The sequence below is a fragment of the Cnephaeus nilssonii genome, assembly GCF_951640355.1.
Source record: "Cnephaeus nilssonii genome assembly, chromosome: 1".
NCBI lineage: Eukaryota > Metazoa > Chordata > Mammalia > Chiroptera > Vespertilionidae > Cnephaeus > Cnephaeus nilssonii.
Genome location: NC_137072.1, coordinates 104,031,880 through 104,045,763, shown reverse-complemented (window position 1 = coordinate 104,045,763; position 13,884 = coordinate 104,031,880). Strand labels below are relative to the sequence as shown.

Genomic DNA, 13,884 nt, shown 5'->3' with positions numbered 1-13,884 from the left:
TATTTTTAAATAAACATGACTAGAAAGTAGGCTGGAAAAGGCTTCTCTTCTTCCAAGCAGAATGTACTGTGCAGTTATTTTGAGGAAATCAGTACCACCTTGGATATGCTTTTGAGTTACTCATACTGCATCTTGCTTTTGAATGACTTGAGCTTCCTCTCGAAGGTCCAGCCAGGAAGCAGACCTGGAGACAGGGTCAGGGTCCATGAAAACTTAGCCTAGAGGGATTTCACTCTGTGTTTTCCTGAGAATGCTTTGCACACACTCACCTTCTGGTCAGAAAAGGTATTGCTTTTGTGTCCAACCTTTGGTCACTGTTCTCACATGGCCAGCCAACTGGACCTAGTTGAGAAACTCCTGGTTCTGACTGGTGTTCATTACTCTTTGATTCAAACACATTGTCCAGACACTTGAATGGAAGGGTGATGTGAAAGGGACACTTGCCAGAATGTGACGTGGACACAGAATGCAATCTGTCTTTTTCATTGAGGAGCAGTGCCATTAACTCGGATGAAAAGGTGCCTGTAAATTGCTTAATAAGTGCCTGGCACACAAGCAGCACTTAATAAATGTTCGATTTTATTACTTTATTATTATTAATAAGAATGATGCCTTTTTCCTTCCTGCCCACCTTGCCAAAAAGGCTCTCTCCCCCCCGCCCCCCCCCCCCCCCAGATTATCCAAATGTGTTTTGGACAAAATGAGAGGATCCAAGATTGAATTATGCAGTTACCTGGTTCCACTCCCTCCCCCAGGGGTTTCTGGAAGAACCATAGGCAGGTAAGACACTCTTAAAGTCTCCTGGGGCATGTCTGAAGGGCTCTGGTTGGGTAGCCTGTTATGACACAGAACTTAGCCTTTTAGAGAGGCAGCCTGGAACCCTAATTGTTGCTTGTATGTTTTTTCTCTTCATGGTAACCACTTATTTCCTGTGGACTTTCACTCTACTGGTTTTCTGAACACAGTGAGAGGGAAGCTATTTACAACTGGTATCCTACATAATAAAAGGCTAATATGCAAATCAACCGAATGGCTGAACGACCAGTCACTATGATGCGCACTGAACACCAAGGGGCAGATGCTCAATGCAAAAGCTGCCTCCCAGGTGGTCAGTGCACTCCCACAGGGGAAGCGCTGCTCAGCCACAAGCTGGGTTGATTGCTGGCGAGTCCAGCAGCGGTGGTGGGAGCCTTTCCCACCTCCGCAGTAGCGCTAAGGATATCCGACTGATGGTTTAGGACCACTCCCTGCCTAAGCCGTCAGTTGGACATCCTCCAAGGGCTCCCGGACTGCAAGAGGGCACAGGCCGGGCTGAGTGACCCCCCCTCCCCGAGTGCACAAATTTCGTGCACTGGGCCTCTAGTTTCTGTATAAAAGAAGAACAAAGTCCTCTAGCAGAGATTTCTTCTATGTACAGGGTGGGGCAAAAGTGGGTTTACAGTCGTTCATATAGAAAATAATACAATAATGAATAAGTAATATTACAAGAATAAACTCTCTTTTGCATTCTCACAGCTGGAAACCTACTTTTGCCCCACCCTGCAGATATGAGTACATCTGCATCTCCTAATATGGCTGCTTGCCAAGGCTCTCTTAGTTTCCTGTTGTACAGGGTGGGGCAAGAGTTGGTTTAGATGCCAACATTTCTATGTCTCGAGTGCAGGGCAGGCACTGATGTTGCAGAGATAACTACACCTTGTAGACTTACGTGTTGTTTCTAAGTTTTCTTTCCTCTGTAGCCTGGGAGGTAGTAAAGTGTAATGATTGGGAATCAGAGAGTCTTGAGTTGAAATCTTGACTTTGCTATTTCCTAGTTCTGCAACTTTGGGCCCATTACTTATTCCCTGTGAACTTTATTTCCTTGTCTACATAGTGAGCAAATAAATAGCCATTCCACACAATCATTGAAAGCATCGAATAGCATATCATATGAGGACGTGTTTTATAAAGTGTTCAGTTCAAGTTCAGAAAACCCAATCCAAACAACTGAAGCAAAATAAAAATGTATTGACCCTCATAATGAAGAGTTAGAGCTGTAGGCATGGCGAGATCCAGGGGCTCAAACACTGCTGTTGGGTCCAGACTTCACCTTACTTTTATTCTGCTCCCCTCCACATTGACCCTCTCTTCAGACAGGTTCTCCCTTATTGAGGCAAGGTGGCTGCAATATCATCATTCTTTCTCCTCCAGTTTCAAGTCTAGGGGGTAAGAGAGGATTCCTCTCTTCCAACAGTCCCAGCAAACATGTCAGTGCATCTCATTAGCTCTGAATGGATTATCTAGGAACCAATGCAACCCTGACATGAGCCCACCTCGGGAGCAAGGGGTGGAGTCAGTCCCCCCTGCATTGCCTGAAAGTGCAGTGGTTTCCAAGAAGGAAATCGGAGTGCTATTGCCAACGGAAGGGGAATTGGATGTTGCCAGGGTCGGGGTGAATTTCCCCTAGAAGGCCCTAAAGATGAAAGAAAATAATACAATAACGAATTTAACACCAGTTCTAGAAGTCCATATGGAGATCTTTCTTGGACCTTAAAAGAAAGAAAATCAGATTAAACGAAGAAAGCACCACTCCATGCAGTAATCGTGAATTTACATAATTGTTATTATTTCAAGAACTGAATGAAAATATAGAGTAAAAAAAAAATGGATGAAAGGTTCACAATGAGACACCAGAACATTGTGGAGTGGGGCGGGGTGGGAAGTGGCGGCCGGAACTCTGGAAAGTCCATAGCCAAGGACAGACACTCCGCCCAGCTGCAGAATGCAGAGCGGCAGGGGCGGAGCTGAGGAGTTCCCGGGAGCCTGAGGATGGATGGCGGGGCAGAGGGCTGGAGTCCTGAGTTCCCAGAAGTTTCCACGTTATCATCTGGACTGGCTGTCCCGGCCAAAGATCTTTAGTTCAAGTTCTTCCTGCCAAGTAGTGGTTCTCAGACTTGGCCGCTCACTAGAATGACCAGCATTTTAAAAGATGATTCCAGGAAGCGCCTGCTGGCAAGCGATTCACTCAGCCTGGGTGGGGCCAGAGTCTGGGTGTGGAACCAGCTTTCCTGGGGCCAGGACTAGCGTTTGGGCCTCTAGGGGCCCTGTCCATCCCTCCCCAGCTGCACGCCCCACTCTGTAATGGAAGGACCTGTTGACACTGCTGTCTCTCCCCCCCCCTCCCCCTGTCCGCCAGAGTGTGCGTCCCCTGAGGGCAGGAACCCCTGCTGCTTTGGACACCTGCACACCGTGCAGTACCTGGGGTGCTGTGAGCACCCACTAAGCGCTTGCTGAAGGAAGGCTGGAGGACACATAGTCTGTCAGGCCAGCTGCCTTTTCCCACGTGAGCTCTTTTGGGGAAGAAAAGCTGCTGTTTCTGGAAGAGCTCTGTGATTGAGGAAAGATCACAGCCGCAAAGGAAGCAAGGCCGCTGGGGCGGGGATGGGCTCAAGGTTCACGCAGACTCCACACTCCATACCGTCTCTGATAAAGCGACAGCAACGCTGGTGACGATGGTGCCGGTTAGCATGCTGTCCCCATTTCACAGACGCAGATGAAGAAGGGAGGCACAGGGAGCCGCCGGCCCAGGAGCCCATCGCTAGGACGGGCCACAGCTGGGACTCTGCCACCCGTGCGGCCGCACCCGCCTCTCAGCTCTCGCAGGGGGGGCGGCGCAGCTCTGAGAAACACCATGCATGCCTGTCAGGTGCCCACTTCCACCGTGGAAGCGTCCAGCAAAAATGAGTCAACAGCTAAGGAGATCTTGAGAGCGCAAAGGGCCTCTCATTAAAGAAACCATTGTCCACCTTTCCAAACAGGCTATTTTCGGTCTCATTTTTATTCCCCTGCTGCCGCGTGCTGAAGGTCACTGGCTACGTCTGTACAAACCAAAGAGGTCATTGACAAGGAATACTTGGCCGGGAACCCCAGGGCTGGGGAGGGGCTGGGGGAGGAAGGAACAGAGGAGAAGGAGGTGAGGCAACTCCCCAAGGGCCAGCTCGGCCTGCTTTCCCTCCCCAACCACCCAATGACCTTCTTTCCTCAGGGTGACCACTCCCCTGGGCTGGCTTTCCGGCACACCCATAGCCAGCGGGGCTTCGGGAGTCAGTCCACATTCCAGGGACCAGACCAGCTGCGACTGCAGGGCGCTGCTCTCCACTCCTCAGGCGGGGAAACGCTCTTGGAAGGGCTGGAAAGGTGGGTGCCAAGTTGAGGTTCATTTCCTTCTTCTCGGAGTGCGCCTATGAAGAGTTTAAACCGGGGTGGGGCATCAGGCCTCCTCTTGGGAAAGTGTTTGGTCATCTTCTTGAGACAGAAACAGTGGCAGGCTGGCTGCTCCGAGGGGATGAGCGGGGAGCTGGGGAGAGGGGTGAGGAAAGCAAGTGAGAGAAAGAGCTGTTCTCCTTTGGACCTGCCAGGGCCAGACGGAGAGGACCTCAGTGCTAGAAGGGATCAGTCTGGAGGGCGCAAGGCTGCCCTCTCTGGGTGTTGCATGGCTCGGGTGGCGGGAGCTACTGAGAAAAAGCCACCTGCTTGGGGGAGGCGGCTCAGGCTCCCAGCCAGACTCCTTCTAGGAGTGAGGCGAGGCATTATCTTGTCCCCCCAGACCAGATCCTGAAAAACCACTTGGCCACCCACAGTTCAAACGAAGGGGGAGACTGTGTCGGAAGGCTGAGCCTCGTGGGAGCTGGCCTCAAGGGACAGAAGTGGAAGAAACCAGGAGTCAGGGCTTGTCTGGCGTTCAGGACGAATTTGCTTTTTGTTAAGAGAAAAACATCTCCATACCATGTTAATTATTAGCCGAGTGTTCTCGAGAGAGAACAGTCTGTTTTTGCTCTATGCTTTTAAGGAAGAGCTTTCCGGCTGGCAGAGCCCTCCTAAGGGGCAGGACTGCCTCAGAGGGAGGGGTCGGCCCCAGATGATGGAGAGTTGAGGCTGAGGCCTGGCAGGGAGGGTCCCATGGCTGCGGTCACTTCCCGGGCTATGTCACGCCGGGCCATGTCAGAGGTGGTTCTCTGGATGTCACTCTCTGGGCTTTCCCCCTCACCTGCCACTCCTTCTTGGAGCCTTTCCTGGGACCCTCTGCCCACGGCTTCGGTATCAGCTCTCATCTGACGGGCCTGAAATCTCTATCCACGGTCTGTCTCTGATCCCTGAGAAAAGAGCTGCCATTCACTGAGAACTTTCTAGGCCTCCGCTCTGAGCTCAGTGACCCTCGATGAGAGCTGTGCAGGGTGGGGTCTAGGCCAGGGGCCCAGAGCAGACCACACGCTTTCCAGTCTTGTCCTCCACTGTTACTGAATGTGTAACTTTGGACAACACACTCGCCTCTCTGTGCCTCAGTTTCCCCACGCTTCAAAATGGGGATCACAATACCACCTACCCCACAGAGCTCTTGTGAGGCTCACGTGAATTGACACGTGCCAACTGCTTTTAACAGTGCCTGGCACGTGTGTTCAATGTATGTTAGCAATTCTAATGGTCTCTTCCGAGCGTCACAGCAAAGCCCGAAGGGAAGTGTAATTGTCCCTAATTGCGGATTAAGAAAACTGAGGCTCCGAGAGGAGGTGGAGCCCGGCTAGAGTTTGCAGTCCAGCCACTCTGCTAACAGCAACAGCGAAGCCTCGGAGAGCACAGAGCAGAGTCAGTTTCAGACCTAGGCAGGGATCTTCAGAATTTATTATTAGATCTATTATTATTTTTTTTTACTCCTCACCCAAGGACACATTTTTGTTGTGTTTTTGTTTTTTTTTTAATTGATTTTAGTGAGAGAGGAGGGGGTGGGGGGAAACAGCAATGTGAGAGAGAAACATCGATCCGTTCCTTCCCATACTCGCCCTGACTGGGGATCGAATCCGAAGGCTAGGCATGTGCCCTGGCTGGGTATCAAAACCCTTGGTGCCTGGGCCGAGGCTCCAACCAACGGAACCACCTGGCCAGCGCTCAGAATCCATTCTCTTCATCACCCTCCCAGACCACCTTTCTGTAATGGTTGTGGAAAGAACCAATACTCGACCCTGGCGTTGGCTTTTACAATGACGCTTGCTTTGGGGTTGGAGAAGGCCTTTGAAAGTGCAGCTGACCCTCAAACCAGTTTTTGGGAGGCAGCAGTGACCCCTGTGGGCGGACTGAAGCATGTGAAGGGGGCCTGGAATATAGTAACTTATTTAATCCTTCCCGGGACCCTTGGTAGTATTACTGGGCTTATCTTACAAGTAGCTAAGGCAGAGTCAGACCTCCCCGATGATGTCACAGTTGTTGGGATTGGGATTTGAATCTGTGTCTGACTCTAAAAATCCCTGGCTGGGTCCCAGAATCTTTGATGGAGTTTTTTTTTGTTTGTTTTTTTTTTTTTAAAGACAATTCTGGCCCACGGGATCAGAGTTTCTTAGGGTGGAGCGCAGGCCTCTGGTATTTAAGAGCCAGAATCTCATGTGCAGCCAATCCTGAGAACGCTTCCCAGCTGCATTTCCAGGCCTCTATTGAGCGTCCCACCTGGGCACTCACCAGCATCTTCCCCTCTCTCCTCATGGCCTTGGACCACCATCCAGGCACCCAGTCTCTCCTGGGAACTCAGTCATCCTCAACTTCTCCCCTTCTTCCCCTCAGGGTTCCCCACGGTGTCTCCCCAACCTATGCCCCCTCTACCTCCGCTGCCTCCACCTTGGAAAAAGCCTTCATTGTTGCTGCAACAGCTTCCTAACTCATCGCCCTCTGACTATCTTCTCTGTTTCTCCTTCTCTGTGTCTCCATCTCTCCCTCAGCTATTCCCGTTTCTTCTCCCCTAAAGACCAGCCCACATCCTTCCCCTGCCAGACTTAATGAGCTAAAAGCTATCTCATCACCCACTTTTCTGCTTAAAAACTTCCATCCACACAAGCCTCCCAGCTAATATCCACGATCAGCACAGCAAATCCATCCCCTCAATCCCTGGCTCAAAGTTTACTCTTGAGCTTCGACTTCTCCCGGTGGCCCAGGCCATGTTCCAGCCACACTGAATCCCCCCCCCCCCTCCTTTTCTAAACAGTGTCCTTTCACAGCGTGTGAACGTGCCATGCTGTGCCTTCTGCCTGAAATGAGCTTTCAACCTGGCTTGGCTGAAAAACTCCTACTTGTCTTGTAGAACCCAGCTCAAAAATCACCTCCTCCGGGAAGCCTTCCCGGAGTTCCTCAGAGACATGGACACTGCTTCCTCCATCCATCCCTAGCACAGGGTGAAGCTGGAATGATTTGATGACATGTCTGTCCCTCAGTGGACTCCTCATTCAACAATCACCTATTAAAGGTTTCCCACTGCCAGGAGCAGGCCCAGGCGCTCGGGGTACTGACGAGTAAAAGAGAGTTTCTGTCTTCACATCGACTGAACCTGGTTGAGAAGGGGGACAGGGCACTTCAGAGAGAGGGCACCACATGGCAAAGACCCAGAAGGCAGGGGCAGCAAGCCTTAGGGATGCCTGCAAGGGGGGGGGGGGGGGGTGCTTAGAGTGGCAGGGAGGGAGATGCAGACAGGGAGGCGTCTGGAAGGGCCACGAGCTTCCCTCTCATGCGCCCTGAGACTCCCCACCCAGGAAGCTAGGACTTGGGAGAACCATGATCAGATTCGTGGCTCAGAAAGATCCCTACGAGTTAGTTTCTTGAGATTTTCGTGTTTATAAGCACAGTTTCTGGAACACAGTTTCTGGACCTGGCGAAGTAAGGGCTGTCGGTCGGAACGACTGGACAAGGATGTCTCTCGGTGGGGATGGGTTGGATCCAAGGACTTGTGGTCCCTGAGATTCCCTGTCTCTATTGACTAAGCCTCACTCCTCCCCCCCCCTCCCCCGGGGGTGCCCGCAGGTGCCGGAGTCCAGCCATGCTGGCGCTGCTGTGTGCCTGCTGGTTCCTGGTGGCCTGCGCCTCGGGCGCCTGGGTGGGCTCCGATGCCAGCTTCGGGGGCCCCGAGGAGCCGAACCGAGACGTGCGCGCCATAGTGACGGAGACTCGGGAGGAGATGGCCCGGCGGCGGGCGGCCACCATGCTCTACGCGGCCTGCGCCGTGCGGCCGTCCGCCAGTCTGGACGCCGCCCAGCCCCAGGTGAGCGGCCTCGTGCTGTTCCGGCAGCTGGCGCCCGGGGGCCGGCTCGACGCCTACTTCGACCTCAAGGGCTTCCCGACGGAGCCCAACAGCTCCAGCCGCGCCATCCACGTGCACCAGTTCGGGGACACGATGCAGGGCTGCGAGGCCACCGGGCCGCACTACAACCCGCTGGGCGTGCCGCACCCGCAGCACCCGGGCGACTTCGGCAACTTCGCGGTGCGCGGCGGCGGCCTCTGGAAGTACCGGCCCGGCCTGGCCGCCTCGCTCAGCGGCCCGCACTCCATCGTGGGCCGCGCCGTGGTGGTGCACGCGGGCGAGGACGACCTGGGGCTCGGCGGCAACGCGGCCAGCGTGCAGAACGGCAACGCGGGGCGCCGGCTGGCCTGCTGCGTGGTGGGGCTGTGCGGGCCCGAGCACTGGGCGCGCCTGGCGCAGGAGCACCAGCAGCGCAAGGAGAGCAAGAAGCGGCGGCGGGAGAGCAAGGCGGCCTGAGCGCGGCCGCCCGCCCCTCCGTGCCGGTGCCCTGACACCCCTCCAAGCTCCCCGAGATCCCCTCCATGTGCCCCAAGACCCTGCCCCGCCGTGATTTTCTCCCTCTCCTTCCAGAGACATCCTCTACCCTGAGATCTCCAGCCAGGCCTGCTGGGACACCCCCCTCCATGCAGAGGGTACACCCCCCTCCATCCAGAGGGTACACCCCCCTCCATCCAGAGGGTACACCCCCCTCCATCCAGAGGGTAGCCCCCCCCCTTCGGAGCACCCCCACCCTGCGCTCTAAGAACCCCCAGAGGTACGCCCCTCCATCTACCACATACTCCATCTACCCCGAGGGCCTCCTAGACTCCTGAGGTCCTTTTCTACCCTGTCACCCCGGCCCCTCACCCCATGAGCCCCGAGATACCTCTATGCCCTCAGGAGACCCCCCTCTAACTCCCCAGCCCCCTAGATTCCGCCAGGCTCTCGGAGGAGGGGAGGAGGTCTGTCCTGGGGTTGCCTCGAGTCCCCACCTCCCCACCCACCAGCAATGCGTGGCCCTGCCAGCCGCGGTGCCTGCAGGAAGGAGCCTTCGGCTATTTGGGGCACCTCGCCCCCCTGCAGAGAGATGCCCTTTGGGGCGGCCTGGCAATCTTCACGTCGCACATTAAAAACGCAGCAGCTCAGTACTGCATCAGGACCTCGGTTACTTTGTTTGTTTGAGGCTTCTCTCCCGGGCTCAGTTACTATTTGAAAATAGCCAAGATATTTCCCAAACCCCTGCAGGACTTCCCCTTATTCCCCTCGTCCCAATTCTGCCGGCAAGGATTGCTGTGGGAAGGGAGAGAGGAAAATTCCGTTTCCTGGGCTTCATGCCGGAGCCGCGGAACCCAACCGGAGAGAAGAAAATCCGTTTGCAATAGGCTGCCGGCGACACTGGAGCCGCGGCCTGGGCCCTGGGGCTCCTCACACCTGCCTCTCCGTGGGGCATGAGGCCCATTTCCCGGGTGGCTGAGGTCGGGCCAGGGAAGCGGGGTCACTGGGCGAGTGACAGGAGGGTGTGCGGGCAGACGGCATTGTCGGCCTTCGCACAACCAGGACGATGCTCTTCTCCACACAAAGGCACCTGGAAGCAGCGGGGCCCGGAGGCGGGCTGGTTTTCATTCAAAGCGTGGAGTTTCAGCCTCTTTTTGAAAATCACAATCTACACACAGACTAGATCAGTCTTGCGTATCCACCTTCATTTACTGAACAAAAGTTCTCATAATAACTTTTCAACCTCCTGGTGTAGACCCACGCCCTGGCCATGGCGTTTGCACCCCGGTTAGCTGGAGGCAGCTTCTGTGTCTCCCCGACTCTTAAAACAGTGAGCCACGCTGACCTTAGCCAGAAACCCATCCCCGGTGGTTATTTTTACCTCTTACTAGGACTAGCTTGTCATTGAAAGTTCTTCCTTTGAACCCAAGTGACAATTGGGGAGAAAGGCTATTCTTGTCTGGTGACTCTGCTCCACCAACTGGTTCTCACTGGTTTGAAACCTTAACTCGAACTGTACAGGTCAGCACTGAAAGGGGATGAGCAAACCGAGTCTTTAAATATCCTGATCTCAAAGAGATGGGCTCACCTATCCCCACAATTAAAAGTTCCAAGAACGGCCAGGCAGCAATTACAGAGGACTAAAATGCCAGACACGTCATCTTTGACTCTGCTGCCAGATTGTAGGTTAATTCAGGATCACCCAAGGAGGTGTGGGTTTATTTTTCAGGAGGAGACTGGTGCTTTTCACCACTTACCTTCTGTCTACCTCTGTTGGGGCTGCTATCACTCACACACACACACACACACACACACGCACACACACACACACACCACCGTGTAACTTAGAAACAACAGGAATTTATTTTTCACACTCCTGGAGGCTGGAGGTCCAAGATCATGGCACCAGCATGGCCAGGTTAGAGACCTTTTTTGGGGTTCACAGCCAGGGCTCTTTTGCCACATCCTCACATGATGGAAGGTGCAAGGCATCTCTCTGGAACCCTTTGGGCACTAATTTCATTCATGCCTCTCTCTCTCTCTCTCTCTCTCTCTCTCTCTCTCTCTCTCTCTCCTGATTTTGGGATCTCCCAAAGGCTCCACCTCCTACAACCATCATCTTTGAGGGATAGCATGTCAACATGTTTATTTTGGGGGGACACATTCAGACCATAGCACCTTCTGTTCTTAGTTTCTCTCTTCACTACCCTCAGCCCCTCCGACTGAGGAGAGACCCCAGCAGACCTACTCCTTTCTGTTCTGTCCACTAATGGGAGTGGAATGGATACACTATTCCATGGGGCTCCAGAGCCAGGAAACAGAGGAACTAACACAAGGGCCAATTACAGTTCCCTGCCAGGGCGAAGGAACGCATGGAGTGTGATGGCTGATGGCTCGGGCTTGGCTAGAAAAGCCGGTTTGGAACCCCGGCTCTGCCATACTCACACGCTGTGTGACCTGAGCAAGTCACCGCACCTCTCTGGGCCTGGCTTTTCTCATCTGTAAAATAAGGCTATCCTGTTGGGTTGTTGTGAGGGTTAAATCAAGTCTTATTCAGGAAAGCTGTAGAGCATCACATGAAGACCTCAGGATCTACTGAGTGTCTCATTAATAACCCTGGCTACGGTGAGAAAAATAGCTACCCCTCATGGATTGGACTCCCTTGTTAGGTACTGAGTGCCACACCACTGGAAAGATTCAAGTAAAGGGAAGGGTGCCACCTCTGAGGTTGGTTAGAAGAGAACCTCTGCGATCCCAGCTCTTGGGGGGAGGGGATCGGAGATGAGGGACAGATTGTGGGCCAGAAAGGCAGGCCTTTGCTCTTGGCCCAGAACCTGTCACCAAACCTGTCCTTTGGCCCCCACTTGGCCCTGGAGGCTATTTTTAGCCTCTCCCTTTACCGTTCTATTTTGTTAATCTCTTTACATTTGCTGTTTTGACTTCCCAGCCAGCTTGCTAATCAGCTTGCCTATTTGACTCACAGGGTTTGCATTTGTCACTGAGACTTCAACACACACTTGTTTTGATTTCTTTTTGTAAAATTAGAAGCATTTGATGTAATGACTCTACCTAGACACAGCTGGTAAAGTGAGAAGAATGCTCAAGTTTGCACAGTTTAAACACAATGTAGACAATAATTAGAAATGCTATCTTTAGATGTTTAGGATAAGCTTTTTCTCAGAATTGCAGTGAATTTTTCTGAGCTGGGCTTTTCAGTGCATATATATATATATACAGAAATACTAAAAATGTGAGAAAATAGAGCAAATCAGTGAGTACTTGGATCAACTTGAAAGATTGCAGGAAATAAATGAACTGATTTTAGATCTGGCATTTTGGACTGAATGCATAAAATCTTTACATTCTCCTTAATTTTCATGATGAGCACATGAGCTAATAATTTTAGGTGATAGATTTGTAACTGATAAGTTGCTACAATATGGAGAAACGCTCAGCCAATGTTTGGCCTGCAGCGGGGGTGGAGAGAGAAAAATGACCCAAATAATAAAGATAATTAATCATCCGTATAAGGAAAATTACCACATATTTATTTCAGGTAACAAAAATGATACAGACATGATACATGATGATCATAGAATCCAATAAAGCAAAGCCTGTAAATGAATAGAAGTTACTTCTTTTTTTTAAATTAAACTACAAAATAGCAGCCGTTTTGCCTTTTTTTTTAAAAAAAAAAAAAGCCAATTGTTTTAAATTTAATAGGCTACCACTGGCCTTGGCTAAGATTCCCAAAAATGTATCTTCCTGGGCTCACATAGGTTCCAGAAAGTCAGACTTGTCAGTGGTATACAAACATTCGCTGTGCATTCCAAAGCATTCTCATTTAGTAAAGAGGTGATACAAAATGTAAGGCAGCACATCAATATCTATCATTTTAAATTGCCTTCATGCTGTATCAACGTGGTTTGCTTTGTTTTGGTGAGCAATCATATCGAGAGACGGGTCCTTCTTATTCTTTCTGCTCCTCGTTTCTATTTAGATTCACTACTGAGCTCTCTATTGCATCTCTCTGATCTTCACATTTTTCTTTGTTCAGAAAGACATCTGGAAAAAAGGGAATATATTAACCTAGTGAGTTAAGGGGACTCCTCTGCCTTTTTGACATCCTAAGGTACCCTCCATATTATTAAGGAGACTTCCCGAAAGAAAGCAGAGGGAGAAGATGCTCAAAGAGAGACCTCTTTCAAAGAGAAGTGGGGTACCAAGCCAGCCGCAGGGCTGCAGGAAAATGGTCAAGCCAGGAGGAAGTGTCATTTTTTTTTTGGAGGAACAGAAAACCAAGAGGAGCCAAGTCATGCTGTAATTTTAAAGAGACAGGGAAGTAGCTGGTCTTTGAAATTCCTTAAAGAGGAGACTGGACCTTTTATATCCCATGGGGAATTGGGGTGCCCATCCTCAATGCTCCAGTCGGAAGAACACATCCGAAAATGCACCCCAACACATGAATGACAGATACCAGAACCCTTTTTTTTAGAATTTCCCAACGTGATGGTGCTTGGGAGAGAGGGCGCAGAAGAACAAGGACGGGAAAACGAATTTGGCTTATTTAAGGTTGCCAACTGGGCAGAGGTTCCAGCAGGGGTTGAGCTGAGGGCCCCGAGGAGCCCCCCGTGGAGAGGCTTTGGGAATGGCTGTGCCAGCGAAGAAGAAGGGGGGAGGGGGAGGGACAGAGAGGCTTGGAAAGGGAGAGGCGTTAGAGATGAGAAATGCCTGGTTTGCAAAAACCAATCCATTTCCATGGGCCTTAATTAAAAGAACGACAAACACTCATATGTAAAAATCCTCACCTAAAGGCTCCTGGGTACAGAGAGATCGCCAGAAATGCAGCCCGTGTGAACAAGCTTTCATTAAGAGACCTGTCAGCTCTGTTTCATTTATCCAGACTGCTGTGCATTCTGCTGGCATCCAGGCTGGAAAAATAATGGCAGGGCAGACACACTTGAGGAGGTAAACAAAGGTGGGAGCGTTCCAGCTTCGAAATAGGACGGACGATAGAGAAGCCGGGGAGAGGGGAGAGGAGGTGGCATGCTTCTTAACTGGCAAAACAACACACCACCACCACCACCCTCCCCCCAGGGCCACCCTCATCAGTAACATAATATTCTGGCTTTTTAAGGAGAAACCAATTTTTAAAACACCAGACGTGGGGTTCAGTGACAATGCTGTTGATGGCCTACTACTCAAATCTATTCTCAACTCACCTCTGTTTCTCAAGACCTGATTTTGTTTTGGTGTTTACCCTTGTGGGGTCTGCATGTTCAGGGACAGGGCCCCTCCCCAATCTGTGAACCTAAACC

General features: G+C 51.7%; 1 protein-coding gene across 1 annotated transcript; it reads left to right on the top strand.

Annotated features, from left to right (window-relative positions):
* The first annotated feature begins 4,054 nt into the window (after nucleotides 1-4,054).
* Nucleotides 4,055-12,143, top strand: SOD3 (superoxide dismutase 3). The gene is made up of 2 exons (XM_079772312.1): nucleotides 4,055-4,176; nucleotides 7,816-12,143. Exon 2 carries the CDS (start codon nucleotides 7,832-7,834, stop codon nucleotides 8,546-8,548), a length of 717 nt encoding a protein of 238 aa, XP_079628438.1. The 5' UTR covers nucleotides 4,055-4,176; nucleotides 7,816-7,831; the 3' UTR covers nucleotides 8,549-12,143.
* The last annotated feature ends 1,741 nt before the right edge of the window (nucleotides 12,144-13,884 follow it).

Coding starts and splice junctions, on each gene's coding strand:
- SOD3 (XM_079772312.1), top strand. CDS start 7,832: ATGCTGGCGCTGCTGTGTGCCTGCTGGTTCCTGGTGGCCTGCGCCTCG.